The 23,081-nt window shown below is 41.2% G+C and overlaps 1 protein-coding gene and 1 non-coding gene across 3 annotated transcripts in view; both read left to right on the plus strand.

Annotated features, from left to right (window-relative positions):
* The first annotated feature begins 2,887 nt into the window (after positions 1–2,887).
* LMAN1 (lectin, mannose binding 1) overlaps positions 2,888–23,081 on the plus strand; it is a 31,286-nt gene continuing 11,092 nt past the window's right edge. The window contains exons 1-10 of one of the 2 annotated variants that reach the window (XM_047086269.1): positions 2,888–3,163; positions 6,632–6,786; positions 6,868–6,975; positions 7,950–8,011; positions 9,123–9,222; positions 13,363–13,486; positions 15,333–15,391; positions 15,845–15,977; positions 17,618–17,811; positions 17,931–18,001. In XM_047086269.1, the coding sequence (XP_046942225.1) occupies positions 2,926–3,163; positions 6,632–6,786; positions 6,868–6,975; positions 7,950–8,011; positions 9,123–9,222; positions 13,363–13,486; positions 15,333–15,391; positions 15,845–15,977; positions 17,618–17,811; positions 17,931–18,001 (1,244 nt within the window). In that variant the 5' untranslated portion in view covers positions 2,888–2,925. The remainder of the gene's footprint in view (positions 3,164–6,631; positions 6,787–6,867; positions 6,976–7,949; positions 8,012–9,122; positions 9,223–13,362; positions 13,487–15,332; positions 15,392–15,844; positions 15,978–17,617; positions 17,812–17,930; positions 18,002–23,081) is intronic. The other variant, XM_047086270.1, reaches the window with a different exon arrangement.
* On the plus strand, positions 11,648–11,791 carry LOC124517177 (U4 spliceosomal RNA). The gene has a single exon (XR_006963331.1). It is a non-coding gene; the product is annotated as a U4 spliceosomal RNA (small nuclear RNA).

The raw sequence follows: 23,081 nt of genomic DNA on the forward strand, positions 1-23,081 counted from the left end.
CTGGGTGGCGCAGTCGGTTAAGCGTCCGACTTCAGCCAGGTCACCATCTCACAGTCCGTGAGTTCGAGCCCCGCATCAGGCTCTGGGCTGATGGCTCAGAGCCTGGAGCCTGTTTCCGATTCTGTGTCTCCCTCTCTCTCTGCCCCTCCCCCGTTCATGCTCTGTCTCTCTCTGTCCCAAAAATAAATAAACGTTGAAAAAATAAATAAATAAATAAATAAATCTTAAAAAAATATATATGTACAAAAGATTAAATCTGAATTCTCTATTGAGGCTGTATGCTTACTACCTGGCCTTTAGGATAGTGGAGTACTCAGTTATGCTTAATGAGTGAATACAAATGAACACATGCACGAATGAATGATCACACATTGAAGGATCAAGCAGATAATATCCTCATGTTCATTACTCTTATCAAGTATGATTGATTTAAAGTCATTATGCGGCCCCCAAATTGGTTAAGCCATTAACGCAACTAACGAATTGTCACGTAACCTTAGTTTTAACACTATATTTGCTACAACTACGTGAAATTTTTTCCAGCGAGCTTAAATGAAAATGAGGGTCTAGTATAAGGTCACTGAAGTGTCTCATGGACATAGAAGATTTTTTTTTTTTTAATGGCCCATAGATTTTTTATCCCCGACTCCAGACAACAAGAATGAATGTCACTGGTAAGGGGAATGTAGATGAATTGATCGCCAATTATGGAAAACACCACATTGATCCACAAGGCTACCTCAGTGAGTGGAAAGACCAGGAGGAAAAAACACTCCCAGTCTGCTCCTAGTCTCTTCACTCATTTAAAAGCAAAACATCACCATAGGTTTGAAGTTTATTCTACTTTTGAGAGAGACACAGTGAGCCAGTGGGGGAGGGGCAGAGAGAGAATCGCAAGCAAGCTCAGCACTATCAGCACAGAGCCTGAGGCAGGGCTGGAACTCACAAACAGGAGATCAAGATCTGAGCCGGAATCTAGAGTCGGCAGGGCAGGCCGCATAACCAACTGAGCCACTCAGGCGCCCCTAGTCTTACCATAGGTTTTTTAAATGGGATAGTCCTATCAATCTTCCGGCATCTAAGATACTTTTTGCTCTCATAGAAGAGGCATACAACTAGACTTCGCTGGCTGGCTCTTACCAGGAAAGAGTTACAAAGAATCAGTTACCAAAGTGAGTTCATTTCTCAGCCTTGTGCTGGGCTCGGTAGGCTGGGGAGGGCCTTCCGCAAGTTTGACTTAAAAATTGAAATTTCCTCAGGCATTGGAGAGTAGTAGATAATCCCTTCTTGTTGTATTTTACAAAACTTGTATATTAAAAAAAAAAAAAACATAATATGGGATTGACCTTAATATAAAATATCATCCTATTGTAAACAAGCCTTCCCATTCCATGACTGATTTATAATTGGTGAAGCTTGAAGAAGGGCTTTTCACATGTTCGACATATTATTTAGGGAAGACAGGCAGATAGTTTGAGCAAGAGGTCTATTTCTTATCAATGAAATAGCTAGGGCAAGGCCTTGATGTTAGATGAAAATATTGGGTTAATTTCCTCCTAAATGAGTAAATGTATGTTTATCACCCTGAATAGTGCCTGATACATGGTACATGTGAGCTATGATTATCAGTTAGGATTGCAGGTGACAAAACCCGGAAATAATAGCTTAAATGAGTGAGGGTCTTATCTCAGAAGACAGAAGTCTGGAATAGGCAGACTTGGGAGCTCAGGACAATCATTAAAGACAGGGGACCTCCTGGCTTCTTGGGCCATCATTTTTAGCGGTCACAAGATGGCTGCTGCTCTCCAGACATTGCATACACATTTTAAGCAGGAAGAAGGACAAACAGGGAAAGGGACCCCCTTCATCTAGTGAGGTTTTACCTTTTGATTTGGTAAGTGACTCCCTCAGACCTTTCATTAGATGCCCTGCAGGCTGGAGAAATGAGTATTTCAGCTGGATATATTGCCACCCTGAACAAAATGGTGTGTTAATCAGGACAGAAGGAGGAACGGATAGTGTGCAGGTATTTAGTAATATCCAGCCAGGCTATCATTACCTCAACTGAAAGCCAAACCTAAAGAAATACAAGGTGGAGGGCCTGTTGAGGTGGGATCAGGGGAGAAACCGGTAGTCTTAGGTTTTGAAGTTATTCGCTGTCAAGTTCTCTCTCTTGCTTCTTGTTTCTATTGTCCCACTCACGTTTCACTCCAGACACTAGTCACCTCTCGTCTAGGTGTTCTCTTTCAACAAGAACCTGCCCGTTTTTTCTCCTTTAAGGCCATTACAGACACTTCCTACTTTCAATGGCAATATCCAAACCCCCTAGGTTAATATTCATGGCCCTAACACTGGCTGATGGAGCTCAGCGAGCTGGGACCATCATATTGGTACCTATGCCTTGTTTCTGGAAAGACTTGTTTCTGCAAAGTCCACCTAATGAAAACCAGCTACTGAACAATTGGCATCACATCAAAAGAAAAAAAAAAGACTTTTTTCTAGTACTGGAACGGTTTATTGTAGGCAGGGAAGACAGATGTGGGGAGTCCACAGGCGTTAGGGCTCGCGAATTCCACCCCTAACGTGTGTTAGGAGGCAGGAGAAACCTTCTTGCAGGGAAGCGTGTGCGGTGCTCCGCCAACGCTCCCCGTCGCCTGGGAACCGAATGTAGGAGACCCTTTCCTGCCCGGGAGAGGACGGGCGGGGCGCGTAGACAGCGCCGCCTCCAGGCCCCGCCCCCTCCCGCGGGGCCCCGCCCACAGATGCCCCGAGTCCTGCGGCCGCCGGGCTGGCGGAGGCCGGGGGCGGGGCTCACCCTTGCCCTCGGGGTCCCTCGGGCTCCGCCAATCAGCGAGCGCCCTGTTGGCCGTCCGTAGCTCCCGCGCCCCTCCTCCTCCCGCCGGCCTCCGCTTCCCAGAATCCAAGATGGCGGGATCCAGGCATAGGGGTCCCCAGGCCAGAGTTCGGTCTCTTTTCTGCGCCCTGCTGCTGTCGCTTAGTCGTTTCGCCGGGGGCGACGGCATGGGAGGCGACCCCGCGGCCGCTGGTGCCGCGGGCACCGCAGCCGCACCGCCACACCGCCGTTTCGAGTACAAATACAGCTTCAAGGGGCCGCACCTGGTGCAAAGCGACGGGACAGTGCCCTTCTGGGCCCACGCGGGGAGTAAGCCGGGAAAGAGGGCGGGGGGCCAGGGTCCCCTCCTCGCCTTGCGTCTCCTCCTCTTCACCCTCTCCCCGCTGCACTCCACTGGCGCGGTGGACCCTTCTCAGCAGCCCCTCCTGCAGGTCGGCTCTGGTCCGCAGGGTTCTCTTCGCCTGCCCCCTAAGGCTCCCCCCAACCCCATTCTGCCACCCCTCGTCCTCCTGTCCTCTTTTCCGTGATGTCGTCCGTTCTTTCCGTTCGGGGTAGAGGTGTTTTGTTACTTTCCTACACTTGCAGGCACTCCAACTCTCTTCTAAGCATCGCGTTTCACCCTGATGCCACGTCTCGCCGGGAACGTCCCGCAGCCCCACCCCCGGCCATCCCAACCTGAGACCTGTTCAGGCAGCTTCCCTCCCTCCTTTCCCGCTTCTCCTGGGCCTCACCTGCTGTCTTTTCTCCGGTGTCAGCAATGGTGAATGCTCCAGGTTGTACCCGGTACCTACTGACGCCTCCGGAGATGGCGTACGTTAGTTTTAGAGTAGTTTTTGAGTCTTTTTTTTACGTCTGAGGACATTGTTGTGTTACTGGAATACCTTGAATTTGCCTCATAGTGACTTGGTGTGGTCTTTGAGCTTTTCTCTCGTATTATGTAGCAAGAGTCACGCTCGTCCCTTTAGTAACAGGGATTTTTTTTTTCGTATTGATTGTTTCTGCACTTGACACTGGAGAATAACAGATGCAGCCTTTTAAAAGATATTTTTAGTTTTTTTGAAAATTGAAAGTAATCTGTGCTCCGAGTTTTATTCACTCTGTTGTTTGTCACTGTTAGTAGATAAGAGAGCCTTGCTACACATTGACATATGTGGAAGAAAACGAATCTGTACTTTCTAGTGCTGATGTGTCACTGCTGACTAAGGAACCAGCCATAACACTTGGCATGCTGTAAGCTCTGTTCAGTGACCATCAGATGTACCCTTTGAACCAAGTGGCAGATGCCTTGATACGGGGTGAAAAGTCTGGCAGTTTGAGTACCATCTTTATGTGTCATGAAACAATTATTTATAGAAGGCGTTTGTATGCTTTGTGTTAGATTGTCCAGTGCTTGAAATAAAATATCCCATTTCTAGAAGGTAATGACTGAATTGGAAACACTGTTAGTAAGAGCCGTTTCACTGAAATTAATGTATAAACTCAAAGGTGTAAAATTTCAATTTGACTTAATGACCAAGTCATTAAGTATTTGAAGTGGAGTGCTGAGTATTTGTTACTCAGCAGGTATTCACTGTGTGCCCACTCATCAAGGGTATATTGCTGGGCTTTTGTTAATCAAGGTGATATCGGTCCTAATATGTAAAGATGATGCAGATGCGCCAAACACAGGTTTTTGGAGTTTTTGTTTTTGTTTTGGAACGACGATAAAGTTTTCAGTAGTGGTGATGGATTTGTTCCCACTTTTTCACTTCTGCATCTGTCCCTTGCCTGCTTGTTCTGTCTTTGCCACCTAACACCACATACATCAGCCAATTGGGAATGTTAACCAACTACTCAAATTAGTTACCTTGACTTTCTCTACAGTCTGTACTCAACCAAACTTGTCTGCTGCAAAAATGTCCTAGAGAGTACCTGGTGAATTAAAGTTGATGACTAGACTGAATGTGAAATAAGGAGATTAATATTTTAGTCATGATTTTTCTACATACTGACTCAAGGAATCCCTGCTGTGAATACTTCTTGTTTTCATTATCACTGTAATTTTTACAGTCTCACTGTCTTCTTAACTCCATTGATCATTTTTTTCCTTTTTCGTTTTACCCGGAGAGCCATTATTTAAAGCAGTTTTTTTTCAAATAGAGAAATTTAAGATTTAGTTTAAACATGGCCCATTACATTCATCCCCAAATGAAGGCCAAATCGACAGTGTTTCTTTTCTTAACTCTAATGTCCTTTTGTACTGTTAGCACACATCCTGGGTTCATAAGGGCACAAAAATGATCACGACAATTTGTAACCCTTTGTAGCTAGGTCTCAGAGCTCTTTCCCCTTCATTCTCTGATTTGATCATTTGTAAGCAAGGCAGGTGTTAGCTGCTTTATAGATGAAAAAAAAACTGTTCAGAAAGGTTAAGGGTCTTGGAAAAGGTTACATAGCTAGTGTCAGTAGAACAGAACACAAATCAAGGTCTTCTGATACTGTGTCCAGTACTCTTTCCATGATGTCTGCCTCACCCTTTTAAGCATTTGAAAGTCATGGTGACAGATAGTTACTGATCTTACTAAAACATCTCGACTTGTCTTTTTGTCAGTTTCTCCTAGCTGTAAAGACATAATACAGGTATTTCCAAGCATGGATGTCAGAACTGGTTAATATCTGAGAGGGTGTGTTAGAATTGTTTGAACTTAGGCCCGATAGGTGCTTTCATAATATCTAGTTCTATTTACAGGACTAGCTAACATTTATTGAAATACTTCTGTGCCCGTGAGGTTGTTAGAGAAATGGAGTAACTTTCGTACAAATAGCTAGCAAGTGGTGCAGCTGGGACTTGAGCCTAGCTTGGAGATGCAGACCACTGTTTTGGGGATCACAATTCTCTTTGAGAATCTGCTGTTGCTAAAAAACTGTTCATTGCCTTGAAATTCAGTTGACCCTCTCCCTAGAAGAATGTATATATGCACAGAATTTTGCATATAACTTTTGGGGTGTTTCTGGAAGTGATTGAGCCCAGCCCCTTCATTTTACAGGTGAACATATGGTGAACCCAAGACAGTAAGAGAATTATTTGCTCAAAGTCACACAGCGGAACTGAGACTAGGAATAAGTCTTGATTCCTAGTGGTATGTTCCTTTCACACTGTTTGAGCTTCCTACATTTGTAAATTGGTAAAATCCTTCGTGGTTAAAAAAAAAAAAGTATGCAAGTTTTTGAGGTACTTGGAAAAGAATATTATGGGAATCAAATAGTAGGTTTGCTTTTTAAGCCATAATTTCTTCCCTCCTGCCCCTTGAATTTTCAGTGTATGGTTGCAGCTTTAATCTTTCTTTCTTCCTTCCATCCTTTTTCTTTTCTTTCTTTCTTTCTTTCTTTCTTTCTTTCTTTCTTTCTTTTCCTTCCTTCCTTCCTTCCTTCCTTCCTTCCTTCCTTCCTTCCTTCCTTCCTTCCTCCTTTCCTTCCCTTCCCTTCCCTTCCCTTCCCTTCCCTTCCCTTCCCTTCCCTTTCCTTTCTCTTTCCTTTCTCTTTCCTTTCTCTTTCCTTTCTCTTTCCTTTCTCTTTCCAGAGGTATGTCACTGTTCAAAAGATGGCAAGGGAGCTGTTAGAAGCATCTAAAATTTTAAAGTTGAAACTGTCAATGTGTAATTTTTTCCTAACAAAATTTTTGTACAGGTTACTGCGTTAAAATTCGATCTCTATAGGTATATGGAACAGTTTGGTGATGGTTCATTGAGTTTTACCTAATTATAACTTAAAGCTTCCCTTCCCTGATTTTTGTTTTAGATGCTATTCCAAGTTCAGATCAAATTCGAATAGCACCCTCTTTAAAAAGCCAAAGAGGATCAGTGTGGACAAAGACAAAAGCAGCCTTTGAAAACTGGGAAGTTGAGGTGACATTTCGAGTGACTGGAAGAGGTCGAATTGGAGCTGATGGCCTGGTATGAGAATTTAACATCTAAAATGTGTATCAATGCATATACCACTAGCCTCTAAATGCCTCCTGTTATTTATATTTACAGGCAGTTTGGTATACAGAAAATCAAGGCTTGGAGGGTCCTGTGTTTGGATCAGCTGATATGTGGAATGGTGTTGGAATATTTTTCGATTCTTTTGACAACGACGGAAAGGTATGCTTGTTGTCAGGACTGTTACCTGCTTGAGTGTACCTGCTAACAAAGTTAGGCTGTGAGGAATTAGTTTATTTAACACTTTTGTCAGGTTAGTAGTAGAGAACTCTCCAAACTATATTTTAAATTATGATGATTAGTCTTTATGTAGGAGTTTAGAAATTTAAAGCTATGAGTTCATGATTTGTTGTACATCAACTGGAGGTCATAATGGAGCTCTAACTCTGAGAACTTTGCAGTGACCTCCCTCCCCAGCCCCCTGTGTATGCTTAGTAATTTTGATGGATAAGCATGGATCATTTAGACATAGGCAGTGAAACCAATAGTGTTTAGAAGATTGTTACAGTCTATTTTCATGAAAATATCCATGTGCATTACTACTACTAGCTCACATATTAATACTTTTTCATGTTAATACTTTCTCATATGTTAGTCACTTCACTTTTTGATCAATTTCTCTGATGCTGTCCTTAGGAGAGCCTAAAACAGTAAGAGCAAAGTCTACTTGTGAATTGGAAACATTAACTTATGTGTTAGCCGCCTTAAAATTGATGATCTTTGTTTCAGCTGGTAGTTTCTCTGCTGATTGTCAGAAGTCATTATTAGCACTTTTAAAGGAGAACTTTAATAACTTCTTGAACGCTGAGGTGTGTTAGTCCTCTGGCTAGTAAGCTCCCTTGGGTCCCACGCTTCTCCCACACTCACAGTGGTTCCTCACATCTGTGTTGTAGTTGATTATTCACACAGGGCACATCATCAGTCTTTCTTGAAGTGTTCGGTGACTCTGTTTTTGAATGATTAGAAGAGTTTACTAAAATTTTTCTAAATAAGTAGAAATATTTCCTATTAATTATTTTAACATTTTGAGCCCTAGAATTTTTAGAGATGTAAGAGGCCTTATAGCACTTCTAGAATGATCTAGCATTCTTCGACCTAAGGATTCTTTAAAACAAATGCGTTCTTTTTGTTTTTAGAAAAATAATCCTGCTATAGTAATCATAGGCAACAATGGACAAATCCATTATGACCATCAAAAGTAAGTGTGTGCTTTATATATTATTTGATTTCAGCTTCTTTTTGAAAACCTTGGAAAATATACTGTTTCAAATCTGAACATTTTCCACCCAAGTACTAACCAGGCCCGACCCTGCTTAGCTTCCGAGATCGGGTGCGTTCAGGGTGGTATGGCCATAGACTGAATATTTTCCGGATGAAATAAGATTGTTCCTTTTCTTGATATATTTTGTAACTTGGTGGAAAGGTCTTATTTTAATTTGGTCCTGTTTTAAAGTTCATTCTATGGACCACCTCAGATTTCAAACATAAAAATGTGTTGTTTTATTCAACCTAAAGTTATGTAATACGTTGAAAGGTTTGTAAAAGGTTCCTGGTTCTCAGTAATGCCATTAGTCATGTTTCTTTCATCTTTATCTTTCGAAAATAAAGTTCAAAGTCTTGACCAGACTAGTGGCCAAGCAATTTATGCCACCTTATTCATCCTTCATGTTGCTGTATTTAAAGATTCTCAGCAGGCTACAAAACTTGTGTTTAGTATATTTATGCTGTGTATGAATTAGGTATGGACATTTTTTATTTTTACATGTTTGTTGTGGGAGGAATTACCTTTGAGCCAGTCAGTAAACTATAAGAAAAATTAACTTATCTGCACTTTTTTTTTTTTTTACTGTTTCCTACCTTAGTGATTTTTAATCCTCCTGGTTCATCATGACCACCCGTGGAGCTATTTAAAGTAGAGGGTGCCAAGGCCACTCCTTGTGAGTCTGCTTCAGTTCACTTGGGGGAGGGGGGGTCTAGGAATCGGCAGTTTTGAAAGCTCCACACGTATTCGATTGGGCCGTAAAGGACTGTGGCTCTAGTCTCGCGTGGGAGGGGTAACTTTCCTCTTAGGGTCAGCACATGGGAACACTGGCTTCTGACGCTCTCCATGGTTCCAACAGGAATCACGGGAAAAAACTCGTGCCTTAACTTTGTGTCTTCTGAATAAATAACTTCAAGTATCCCAAGACTTTGTCATAACTTACTGTTGTTTTATCTCTCTGGACGTTGGTCATTTTAAATAGTGAGTTTTTAAGTATCGGGAAGCTTTGTTACGTTTTTTGTCTGTTTTCCTTTTCTTCATACTGTAGTGATGGCGCCAGTCAAGCTTTAGCGAGTTGCCAGAGGGACTTTCGTAATAAACCCTATCCTGTCCGGGCAAAGATCACATATTACCAGAAAACACTGACGGTACGTAGCATGCACTTGGAGATAATCGAAGGGACAGTATTCCAGCGTGACCTTTCAGGTTGAATCTTTGGTAGAAATCAAAGGCATGTAAATTTGGATATTGTTTATACACTCAGAGTCACTGTGAGAGGGCGGAAGTGGCCTCAAAGTTCGGTGTAAGTGGCGACGTGTTGTAAAACCTTGCCAGTGGGTTTGCCGTCAGCATGTGCTTAAGCATCCGACTTACTGTGTCTCACACATCATATACATACGCAAGCCAGCAAGATAGAAATATGAGTAAGATAAAGGTCATTTTCTCCAAAGAGCATTTAGTCTAGTGGAGTGGAGACACTTCTGTAACATTGCTCACGCTATGTGACACGTGCTGCAACACGCATGCCATTAAGTAATCAAGGGCATAGAATCTTCCAAACTGCCGGGTGGGAGCGGGGAGGGTCAGGAATAGTTGCTCAGAGTTGAGCTGCACCCGGAAGGGGAAATAGAAATTTCCTAAATGGGGTGCATATACCAGGCAGAGAAAACAGGCACAGGGACTCTTGAAAGATTTGGGAAAGGCACGTAATTTGGCTGGAGGATAGAGGAGACTGTGGGAAGTGGGGTTGAAATGGCGGCGGTAGCCCGTCTTGTAGGCGTCAGGTGGTTTGTCCTGTAGGCAACTGTTTCAAGTTCTAAGCAGGAAAGTGAAATGATTAGATTTGCAGTTTGGGAAGATGACTTAGGCGGCTGTGTTCTTTAATGGTATCTGTGAAAGGAGACTCCGACTCTTAGGGGCCACTCCCTGTGCTCGGTCCTTTCCATGCAGTTTCCCACTTATTCTTTCCAGCAACCCTGTGGGGTAGGTATCCCCATCTCATACACGGGGCAATCGAATATGGGAAATTTTAAGTAACTTAGAGTCATACGCAGTAAGTAACACAACTGTGATATGAACCGAGTGCTCTCTTAGTGTAAGACTCCACTTGTGGTCTGCACCGAGGGAGAGGGAAGAAGAGAGGGGAAGCGATTAGGAGGGAGAGACCGCAGGACTTAATACTAGTTTGCTTGGGGGTGGGAGGCTCTGGGGAGTCAAAGCTAGTTCCCAGATTTCTGGCCAGTTGTATAACTAAGCCGAGAAGCAGCACCTTGTTTGTCTTTGAGTGAGGAGTGGAAGACAGAGGGGTGGTGAGAGTTTAGCTGTAGACACATTGAGTCCAGGGTACTATTTAAAGTGGACATATCTAGTTAGCAGTTCCATGATTACTAATATCGTGTGAACTTTGCTTGATAAAGGTGTCATCAATACCTGGTTATAGCATACTTGTAAATAAAGAAAAAAATCCGGCTTAAATTTTGCTTTCTCCTAAATCATGAGCTAGGCTTGCACAGGCTGTTCTTTGGAGAACTTTGTATTGGCTCAGTCTTAAATTCCAGACTAGTTTAGAGATCTCAGAGCAGATGAGGTGTCCGGTCTGTCACAGTGGACTTGGACCTGAGTTCCACTGTAATTGTTACACATCCGGTACAGTTTCATTAGGGTCATCAGTAAGTCGTGCTCACCTTCATGTGGCACGACCCAGCCACCAACCTCGGGGGGGGGGGGGGAGGGGGGGGCAGACCCACACTTTAGTTCACAGATTGCCCCGGGGGGCTGCCCACAGACACAGTGCACCGAACCCCACTGACAGTACCCAAAATCGTCCTACAAAACGTCCTCCCGAGAGAGTTCCACATTCAGAAGAGATTGGGCACGACTGTGCATATTAGCTCATTAAAGCACATTCTAGGAAGTCTTGAAACAAACTGAATAAACTCTACGTTCTTCAGAATTACTTGTTCACCTAACATCCGTGAATGTCTGTAGAGCTAGTGCTGTGAAGAATACATCTGAGAGAGACTTGGCAAGGCACGTGACTGATTGAACGGTCCTAGCCTTTATGTTTGCTCAGTCTCTTCTCTCTTCCTGTAATGCACTCCCTCTTCTCTCTATGTGGCAGAGTCGTGCTCCTTGAACACACTAGGTCACATCCCTGTTCCATCATTATCAGGTAATGATAAAGATAGTAATAATAATGATAATAAATATATGATAACAAATGATAATAAATAATAAAGATAATAAAGATAATGATCTTTCTCCCCAAAACTCTGGTTTTTTTTTTTTTTCTAGTGCGTATGTGGCCTTTAAAGTATGTTGTCTTGAGTTACTAGTCAACTGTGGTCTGTATGTCTTTTTTCTCATCAATATGATTGTAAATTTGCCAGTACAGACATTATACCCTGTATTCTGTATAGTCCCTCATATTTTGCTCCTTTTAGTAACTCAGGGGATGTTTATTGAATTGGTACTTATCCATTTATCTTGTCCCACTTGTTTGAACTTCAGAGGGAAAAACAGTAAGGGGAGCAAGAAATGTTGTTAGTGGAGGAACATAGTCAAAACAAGTACAGATTTGTGCAGCGGCAGTACCGTAGCCGATGAGGTTTATCCGAGGCACGATTGTTGCCAGTTGAAAACTAAGTACGGCTAGTGTAGTAGTTAACAGTGGGTTGAAACTGTAAGATGAATAAAGCATATGAATGGTACCTGTATAGTCACAGACCTGACGTTCCTCCAAACTCATAGTACGATGAGTTTATTATTCTCTCTCTCTCTTTTTTTTTTTTTTTAAGAAATAGTACTAGACAATAAAGACTCCTAGTGGATTTTCAGGTTGTTGAGGTTCAAGGAAAAAATATTGAAGAGTTGAAAGTTTTTAGGATTAGAACTAGAATGTGATGAACTAACACCTTTGTTTTCTTTATCTCTCAAAGACAGATGTCTTACCGGGTCTTGATTCCGATTTAAAACACTGTAGAGGAGCACTGTTTGCAAATGGTGGAAACTGAAATAGCGTTACTGATCGGGGGGAACAGAATATTACTATTAGTCAACTATAGACGGCAGGTGGTTTTGAAAAATTGGTAGGAGTTGACGTTTCCATTCTATATGATATAGGATTTGCCTTTCATATTGACAAGTGTCTTCCTTTCTTGCTAAAAAATGTGGGCAGAACACTCTAACATTTTACCTGTGTAACTAAATCTTCACTGTCACAAGTGATGCTGGCCTCTGGCAGTAATAATAGAAGTGCCCCATGCTAGTACGACATCTCTCTTCCTCCTCCTTCCGCTCTCAGCCCCTCTTATGTTGGGTTGCTGGGAGTGAAAGGCTCGGCCACTGCTTGATTAGGATCAGGAGATCAGTATCTGTGTGTCAGCTGGGTTCTTCGCTTTCTTGGGATTCCAAGATTCTTTGAAGACATTTTGGGTTATTACTTCCAAAATAGCTTCTGCACAGGGACGTCTGAGTGACTCAGTTGGTTAAGCGTCCAACTCTTAATTTCAGCTCAGGTCATGATCTCACAGTTTGTGGGTTCAAGCCTCATGTTGGGCTCTGTGCTGAGGATTGTCAGCTTGGAGCCTGCTGGGGATTGTCTCTCTCTCTCTCTCTCTCTCTCTCTCTCTCTCTCTCTCTCTGCCCCGCCCCCACTTGCATTCATTCTCTCTCTCTTTCAAAAATAAATAAATTTAAAAAAATACATTCTGCAAAATAGAAACTTAGGCATCTTTTTAGTTTTTTCATTTTCTGCCTTTTTGTCAGTACAACTTCTGTCACTTCTGGTGTCTCTGCTAACTTATGACTGTCCAGTCACACCCCCCTCCCCAGTTTAATGAAGAGAAGCTTACGACTTGCTAAGTGAATCTATTTAATTCTCAACCAGCTGTAGTAAAAATTGTAAATTCCTCCTATTCATTTTGGCTCTGTCACTGGGGTTTCAGAGTAAGTCTGATCCCTCTTCTGTATGAACCATTCGAAGAAAGTAGTCATGCTTCCCTAAGTCTTCTATTTCAGAAAGTTTTTCGTGGAATGTTACCAAATATTTCTCTTTAAACCTTTGACACATAATAGAGTTAGAATAAAGTGAAGTGTCTTGTATAATTATTCCAAGTAAGTGAGGTTAGTTAATGGGCAGCAGATGACCCTTTTTAGTAGTGAGAGAAAACTGGTAGCTTTTTGACAGTTATTAGACCCAATATAAGACAATTAGTCACACATTGACTATTTGACATTCATTTTACAATGCCTGTTATAAAAGCTATAGCTGTAGTCTCTCTTTTTAGGTGATGGTCAATAATGGCTTCACACCAGATAAAAATGATTATGAATTTTGCGCCAAAGTGGATAATATGGTTATCCCTCCTCAAGGACATTTTGGAATATCTGCTGCAACTGGAGGGCTCGCAGGTAACTCTTGCTGTCTTCTAGTGTTGAAAGTTTGTGAATTGAGTTTCCTTGGGAATAGTGTGCTGTAGAGACACGCGGACTCGTGTCCTTTCAGCCTTTTAAGACTGGCTGTGACCTTTACGTGGGCCGCGGAGCCGGGGTCCCACTCCCGCTCTGTAGGTGTACAGCTGGCTGGGGCTGCATCCAGGGAGGTACGGAGACCATCAGTTTTATAGTGAGGGAGACGTGCTTAAAGCCAGGCCTGTAAAAGGTTCATTGTCAAGTGGTTTACGATCCTGAAAGTTGTCCCGGCACATTTAAGTGAATTTGGTAGCCTGAGGAAATATTGGGGACTAAACTTTCATCAAGGTATATTTATCACTTTGACCACTTTTTTCCCCTACATTTTGGTGATAAATGAACTTATTTGACATTAATACCATCTTGTGTTCACATGGTACATTGTATGATTTTCTATTATTTTCAAATATATGATTGTTCCTCTCCTCATCACAGGGAAGGAGGGAGCGGATAGATTGTATTTACTCTGTTTTTACTTAAGTTTGCCAAACCTTGGATTAAAGGACATTATAAATATACATGGCCAGTAATGGCCAGACCAAGGCAAGACTTGGTTTGGATTTCTGACTCCTGTGTCCAGTGCTGTATCACACTGTACATCTTCTCCCCAAATGATGTAACTTACACCACGGTGGTACAATATTCTCTTTAATCTGGCTGCATATCGAGATCTCCGTAATAATGGCAGAAAGCATAGAGGTTGCCAGTTGAAATTAATTGCTCTTGCTTTGTGGACGTGACTGGTATCCTAGCCAGGATTGGTAATTTAGGTCAACGTTACGAGGTATGATCTGCTAAGTCCCTGTTTTCAGCTTACACAGCCTGAGATTAATTTGATTTTTAAAATACGATTTTAGATAAAGTAAAATTGTTAATATCTGCTATGTGAGGGAAACAAATAAGAGTGATATTTAGATAGAGTGATCATATTATCTAAATTGGAAAGCTCTGAGAGTAAAAGAAGATGCTATTATAGTAATGCCAGGACAACATGGATAAATCAGGGCTGTCCTAGTAGGCCAGGACAAAGCAGTGTCAAGTTGATAACAAGAAAGTAAGGCGAGAAGTGGTAAGTACTGTAGGAAGGGTTCAGTGACAGCTATGGAAATACATGAAGGACAGAAAATCGTATCATTTGACTGGGGCACAGCCTGTGAAGGAGATTTGTGGGAAAATATGGGAGGATCTTGGTGCCAGTTTTAGGAGTTTGGGCTTGTTTTGACCCTTCGTTCGTTTGTGCATTCCCTTGTCCCTTATTCATTATGATCCTTTATCCCCTTATTTTATCTTGTTTTTCTAATGTTTATTTTTATTTTGAGAGAGAGAGAGCGAGTATGAGCGGGGGAGGGGCAGAGAGCGAAGGAGACACAGAATCTGAAGTAGGTTCCAGGCTCCGAGCTGTCAGCACAGAGCCTGATGTGGAGCCTGAGCCCACGAACTGTGAGATCATGACCTGAGCTGAAGTCACTTAACCGACTGAGCCACCCAGGCGCCCCTCTCCCCTTGTTTGTTAAACGTGTTATTTATTAAGCAATGTTAAATATTCTAGTTTAGAATAAAAGAGCATGAATTTTAGTTTATTTCTGACGTAAATCTTTCTGGTGAATTTTTATCTCTAAGCTCACAGAGCACCATTGCCTTTACCAGATTAGAGCTAATATTTGTTATTTTTCATACTGATTATTTTTAAAGCAATAGCTCTCTCTAAGGTAACTTCACAACCATAAACATAATCTGTTATGGAACTTTCTCATTGTTTTTTGTTTCTGTTTTTTTTAATTTGTAGATGACCACGATGTCCTTTCTTTCCTGACTTTCCAATTGACTGAGCCTGGGAAAGAGCCGGTAAGTATAATTTTCTCAAAAAGTTTATTTTCGCTTTATTGGTAGCTCCTTGTAGCTGAAAACGGGAAGCCCAGCTTAGGTTTGGGTCTTCCTCCTGCCTGTTACTGCCATGTGACCTTGTAAACGTTACTCAACTTCCGTTACCACCCCGTTTCTTCCTAGTAAAACTGAGACATTTGTACTGGTCACCTTATGGTGTCGTGAGCATTAAATCAGACCGTTGGACTGCTGGCAGGCACGCGGTAAATGGAAGTGCCTAGCATTATCGTTCTGTTGTAATTATTAGTAGCAAGAGTCAGTTGGCTATGATCTAAATAAGAAATGACATTTTTACGTTAACCTTTCAACTAGTGGTAGAGTAGTTGAAATGAAGGGCAGAAAAGTATATGGAGGTTTAGTATTTTCTTACCCTTCTAATTTTTTTTTTTTTAATGATTCTAAATTCCAAAAAAGCCTACACCAGATAAAGAAATTTCAGAAAAAGAAAAAGAAAAGTATCAGGAGGAATTTGAGCACTTTCAACAAGAGTTGGATAAAAAAAAGGAGGAATTCCAGAAGGGCCACCCTGACCTTCAAGGGCATCCTGGTGAGTTGGAGAAAGCTGTGCTCAGAACCGCACAGGGCTTGTGGCGCATGCGTGCATCTCATCGTTGAGCTCTTGTCTGGCACGTCCAAATAGTTTCCGGAAGCAGTATACGAGCGCGTCTTCTGCCATCACGAGGCTTGGAGGTTGACGTTCCCACCAGTAAGAGTGTGGCTTAGGAGAGCGTGCAGTGGGGGATACCAGGCGACGTGGACGGACGGCGATCCACCGCGGGGCAGGGTCTGTGAGGACAGGGGTTCTGTTTGTGTGCTTACTGCTCTGCCCTCTAAACCTAAAAAAAAAGAGCCCCATTGCTGACCTGGTAGTTGAGACTCAGGAAATATTTATGGGATGAAATCACCTAAGGTGTATGTCTTTCATTTTTGAGTGGCACACAGTACCTTATTATAATAGAGGGATACCACTGGAAAAATGTCAGAAGGCTTGTGGAAGTGATGAGAAGTGATTCTCTGGCTCTCCTTCCCGTATACTGCTTGACAGAACTCTGGACTTTGACACTGGCGAATTTTAAAACAATTAGTCTTAAGCCAGTGTAAGTAAGAACTCGAGTGTGCTAGCTGTCACAAACAAAACATGAGAAGTCCAAATAGAGGGGCTTTAGAGTATCTGCTAGCTTTTATTTGGATTGTTCCCACCAGCACAGATGATCAAAGCCGTATAATAAAGCTCACAGCTAGCTTTTGTACTCCAGATAGCATGTGATGCTCTAAATCCTCTAAATAATATGAATCAGACTTCATGCAGGTAAAAATGGAAGGTAAATTTAATTCTTTTCTTGGATTTGTTTTAAGTATTACATATGGTTTGTGACTGTGTCCTGAAGCTTATTGTAATAAGTGTTCAGATGAAGTAATCTTATTTTCAGCATAGGTATGAAAGGAAAATGTGCTGTTCTCAGCTCCATTTTTTAATTAATTACATAAGGAATAATTTAAAAATAATTTTAATGCACAGATTTTAAGAGCGTAGTTTGACGAATTTTGACAAACGTATACCTGTGTAACTGTCACTCAGATCAGCACGTAGAATATTTTTCTCACCCCGAGAACTTCCCTCGTGCCTCTTTCAAGCCAGCGCCCTCTTCACAGAGGTGAAACCACTGTTCTGATATCTGTTAACGTAGATGAGTTTTACTCTTGCATATAGGTAGAATTATACAGTATATTTGAAAGAATTATTTTTAGGTGAAAATTCAGAACTAATTTATAGTGAGTATTCAACCAGCAGAGATGGCAAAAAACAAATAATAATTTTGTCCTGATTGAATTGATGATCTTGCATGTTTACTGTTGGGGAGGTCATACCACTGGAGTACAACATAGTGGTGACGTATATGTTTTTGTATTACTATTATTTATTTTAGAGAGAGAGATGGAAGCGGGGGGAGTGATCGAGGGAGAGAATCTCAAACAGCCTCCATGCTCAGTGCAGAGCCTGACATGTGGCTTGATCCCTGGGATCGTGCAGTACCTGAGCCGAAATCATGAGTCGGATGCTCAACCGACTGAACCACCCAGGCACCCCTAATTTTATTATATATTGATACTTTAGTAACTTACGGTATTTCAAAAACTACATGTGTTGGTGAGTTTAATAATTTTAAGTTGCAATTTCCATTTCAGCAGATGAAATATTTGAGAGTGTAGGAGATCGTGAGCTGAGACAAATCTTTGAAGGACAGAATCGTATCCATCTTGAAATCAAGCAACTGAACCGACAATTAGATATGATTCTTGATGAACAGAGAAGATATGTCTCTTCCTTGACCGAGGAGCTCTCTAAAAGAGGAGCAGGAATCCCAGGGCAGCATGGACAGGTAAGCTTTCCAAATATACGTATGAGCCATAGGTGGCCTCTGATGGAGAAGTAGAAAAGAAAGGTTGCTTGCTATGCAGTGTGTTTGTACAGAACCGGATTCTTTTGTTTTCCCTCCAGATCACTCAGCAAGAGATGGATACTGTTGTGAACACTCAGCATGAGATTCTGAGACAAGTAAATGAAATGAAGTAAGTCAACAAAAGTAATCGCCGAGTGTTAAGTGATAAATTTATCCAAAATTCATGACTTCTCTCTGTATATATGCAAGCACATTACTATTGTAAGAATTCTGCATGGGGATAAGAATCATGTTTTAGATTTTTTTTTTAAATTTTCTTTAACGTTTATTTACTACTGAGAGACAGAGAAACACAAAGCATGAGCAGGGGAGGGGCAGAGAGAGGGGGAGACACAGAATCTAAAGCAGGCTCCAGGCTCTGAGCTGTCAGCACAGAGCCCGACTCGGGGCTCGAACTCACGGACCGTGAGATCATGACCTGAGCCAAAGTCAGTCGCCTAACCAACTGAGCCACCCAGGTGCCCCTAGGTTGTTTTTTTGTTTTTTTTTTTTTTGATTCATTTTGAAATAGGGGAATGTAAAGTACAAGAACTTTGATATTTAAAAGCTACCAACATCCCTAAATTTTCAAATTGTTCTAAGGCAGAAAAGAAAAAAATGCTTTAGTACTTTTGTGCTTTGTGCCAAAGTGAACACCAGAAAAATTGCTTTAGCATCTTACAAGAAAATATGTTTGTCACAGCTACTTGACAGCCAGGAATATTCATACATTTCTAAAATAACAAGAATATATGTAATGTATAGCAATTCTATGAAAAAATGCTAGAAGAGTAAACATGCATAGTATTGTAGGGCGACAATACAAACATACCTCATGCAGGAACTTTTTTTTTTTTTTTTAATTTTTTTTTTTTTTAACGTTTATTTATTTTTGAGACAGAGAGAGACAGAGCATGAATGGGGGAGGGGCAGAGAGAGAGGGAGACACAGAATCGGAAACAGGCTCCAGGCTCTGAGCCATCGCCCAGAGCCTGACGCGGGGCTCGAACTCACGGACCGCGAGATCGTGACCTGAGCTGAAGTCGGACGCTTAACCGACTGCGCCACCCAGGCGCCCCATGCAGGAACTTTTTGATGGAATAAAAACCATATGGAAGGAAATATGCTGTATGTGACTACCTCTCTTTCACTCCATCTTGTACCCTGAGAGTTGTACTCAACAAAGAGTTGGAGCAGAGAGGAGGTACTGTGTCTGTGGAACTTTGATTAAGTTTCTAAAAAGTATTCACTTAGGCAGATAATTAACAGCTTTTGATGCCTAATGTAGAGAAACAGCCAAAATGTTACATTTTCATAAGCTAACACTTCAGAGCACTGCCCCGACCAATACAACCCTTGACAAACAAGAATGTCGAGGTGAGTTCTTTAGCCCTGGAAAACTAAACAGTATTAGGTTAAACAGAGGTGATAATATCTACACCTAGAGATTAGAGGCAACCCAACTTATAACTGCAAACTGGTACTTCTTTCCCTTGTGCTATTTGGCATTTTAAAAAATCTTTAAGTTGCGAACTCATGATTAAAATATTTATGACTCTAAACGAATAAATTCTTTCAGAAATAGACTGGATCATGTGGCATTATTTTTAAAAGTCTTTAGTTTCATATAATTTTAGACTTTGAACATTGCAAAAATAGTACAATTTCCATATATCCCTTACCCACCTTCCCCTAATGTTGACACTTTATGTAACCATAGCACAGTCAGAACTAAGAAATTAACATCGGTACAGTACTGTTAACTAATGATCTTACTCAGATTTTGCCTGTTTTCCATGAATGCCTTTTTTTCTGTTCCAGGATCCTATCCAGCAACACACATTGCGTTTAGTTATTTCCCTTTAGACTTCGGCAGTCTGAGATAGTCCTTCCTTCCTTGTCTTTCATGCCCATGACAGTTTCTGCAGTGAGGGCTTTTTTGGTCCACTGCCTCTCAGTTTGGGTTTGTCTGGTGTTTACTCACGATTGGATGGAGGTTCTGCACTTTTGAGAAGAATGCAACATCGTATCATGTTCATGATGTCAGTATGTCTCGCTCCTGTTGACATTGGCTGTGATCACTTGATTATGGTGGTTTCTTCCTGCTTTCTCTACTTTAAAGTTACTGTTTTTCCCTTGGTGATTAATTATATTTCAGAAAGATACTTTGAGACTATGTAAGTTTGTAATGTCCTGTTTTAGTTTAAACTTTTGCTTGTTAATTGTAGCCTCCATTGATGTTGTGCCTGAGACAAGAACGAGATGTTTCCCAAATGCTATTTTTTCCTATTTTCATCATTCCTTCCCACGTATTTTTTGGAATTCTGTAAGGACCAGCTTTCTGTTCTTCCCCATTTATTTATTCAATCAATCATTTATTTCATATGGACCCATGGATATTCTGTGGATTGCGATCCAATACTATCATTATTTGTTGCTCACATTGTCCAACTCTGGTAATTAAGAACTCCTTCAGGTTGGCTTCTGTGTTCTTTCAACAAGTCCCATCTTTTTTTAAAAGCATTTCTTTACTTTTTGGTGTTACACTGTGTTTCAGGCACATCTTGTATTTTCTCTGTCCCAGCTCTAGAATCAACCACTTCTTCAGTGAGCCCTGGTTCCTTTTATTGGAGAAAAGTATTTAGAAACCCTAGATCTGGGCACTAGGTGTGCTCGTTACCACTGTGGTGCCACTGCTTCTAGATATCTCAGTAGACAGAGCTCTGGAATATATGAATGTGTAATAACCCACATGTATACGATTATCTTTATTTTTGTACCCATCACTCTACATTTGCATTAAAAAAAAAAACAACCCGAGATTAACCACACACTTTGGATTCTGGTTGGACCAGACTGGACTGAACATTACAGCGTTGATTTTTTACCTCGTCCTTCCTGATTTGAAAATTCTTTCTCTGAGAGGGAGAAACCTGGTTCTTACCTATGATTTTTTTTTTTTTACTAATTTTAGTGTGCACGTAACGTACCCATAAAGTGGTTTCAAATTGTCAACTTCTATCACTGTGAGAAACATATTTACTGATGGATTTATGTAAAGTTCCTTTTGCCTCTAGACTTACAGTTTGTGATGCAGACCCTGTTTTCCAGACAGTTACTTAGTTCATTACTCCTCTTCCCTATTCTCTTCAGTGTGGTTAGGATATGCATTTAGAATACAGTTAGATTTCTTTGGTAGTGTTTGTGTTCTTCCTACATCCTGGTTGATTTTCAGTGTGTGTATTTTGGGTATGTGAAGGGAATGTAAATACTATGTTCTGCAAGGTTCTAAGAGTTGAAATGTATGTGTTCACTGAAGTATAGCTCCCTCTTCACCACTAGCACCCATCCCCACTTCTCCCCTTCTTTCTAGCCTTTTCCCACCCACCCCCTGTTGGTCACCTGTCCCATTAACTTCTAGTTTGTTCATCCTGTGTTTCTTCTGCACATGTGTATTTCCTTAGATCCCCTTCTTTCGTATGTGAATGGTGGCATCTTCTAGATACCCTTTTGTGCTTTGCTTGTTTCCCTTAACAGTAGTACTAAAACATCTTAAGATTCAATTAGTGGTCATCCTAGCCATCTGACTGTATTCTCCATGAAGGACTTATTTAGGGTAGTTAGCAATCCTTGTAAATTCCCACTTGCCGATTGAGAACAAATGTCATGCCTACCATAAGTTAGTGTAAAATCTGAACTAGAGTTTCTAAATTTGTCCTCTAGAGTTTTTTCCTTCCGGATTAAGCTTCAGAGAAAAACTGTAAAGAGACAGGAAATACTTGCCTTTTATGGAAAGGGTGATTTGTGTCTTTATGGATTTTCATATCCTTAGAGAGAATCATAGAATTTTTTGAGCAGAAGCATGAGGTACAGTCCCCTTCAATTTACAGAAAAAGGAAAAAAAGCTCTGAGTGATAGAAGGTCACAACAGTCAGAACTAGTTTCCTTATCTCCTTACTTTGAAGTGCTATTTTTAAAAAATTTTTTTTTTTCAACGTTTATTTATTTTTGGGACAGAGAGAGACAGAGCATGAACGGGGGAGGAGCAGAGAGAGAGGGAGACACAGAATCGGAAACAGGCTCCAGGCTCTGAGCCATCAGCCCAGAGCCCGACGCGGGGCTCGAACTCACGGACCGCGAGATCGTGACCTGGCTGAAGTCGGACGCTTAACCGACTGCGCCACCCAGGCGCCCCTGGAAATTTTAATCAACATGTGCCATTTATTCAGAAAGCACTTGAGATATTTTATAGCAAGTTTTAAAGTCTTGTTCATATAACTCAAATGTAATTTTTGGAGATTGACTGTACTTAACATTCGGCCTGATAGACTGTTCTTTCTAAGTAATTCTGACATTTGAGTTCCTCTTTTTTTGTTTTCTTCCGACAGAGCTTTTACTTTTTCTTGTTTTTTATTTTTTTAATTTTTTTTGAACTTTTACTTACATGTGTAAGTATTTCTCTGTTTTTTTATTAAAAATTTTTTTTCTTTCTCCAAAGTTTTATTTAAATTCTAGTTAGTTAACAGGTAGTGTAATGTTGGTTTCAGGAGTAGAATTTAGTGATGCATGCCTTACGTGCAACACCCAGTGCTCATTACGAGTGCCCTCCTGGATACCCATCATGCATCCAGCCCATCCCTTCTAGTAACCCTCAGTTTGTTCGCTATAGTTCAGTTTCTTATGTTTTGCTTCCTTCTCTTTTTTTTCTCCCATCTATGTTTTGTTTCTTAATTCCACATATGAGTGAAGTTATATGGTATTTGTCTTTCTCTGACTCCTTTCACTTAGCATAATACTCTAGCTTCATCCACATCATTGCAGATGGCAAGATTTCATTCTTTTTTATAGCTAATATTCCAGTGTGTGTGTCTATGTTTGTATACACATACGTATACACGTACACCACATCATCTTTATCCATTCATCAGTCCATGGATATTTGGGCTGTTTCCGTAACTTGGCTATTGTTGGTAATGCTGCTGTAAACTCGGGGTACGTGTATCCCTTCAAATCGGTATGTTTTGCACTACAAATACCTAGTAGTGCAACTGCTGGGTCGTAGGGTAGTTCTGTTTTTAAGTTTCTGAGGAACCTCCGTACTCTTCTCCAGAGTGGTTGCACCAGTTTGCATTCCCACCAACACCAAAGAGTGTTCCCCTTTCTCTGCATCCTCACCAACATCTGTTGTTTCCCGTGTTGTTAATTTTAGC

Source organism: Lynx rufus, unplaced genomic scaffold (assembly GCF_022079265.1).
Source record: "Lynx rufus isolate CCGP_SWC_20201006 ecotype Redwood Valley unplaced genomic scaffold, mLynRuf1.p SCAF_20, whole genome shotgun sequence".
NCBI lineage: Eukaryota > Metazoa > Chordata > Mammalia > Carnivora > Felidae > Lynx > Lynx rufus.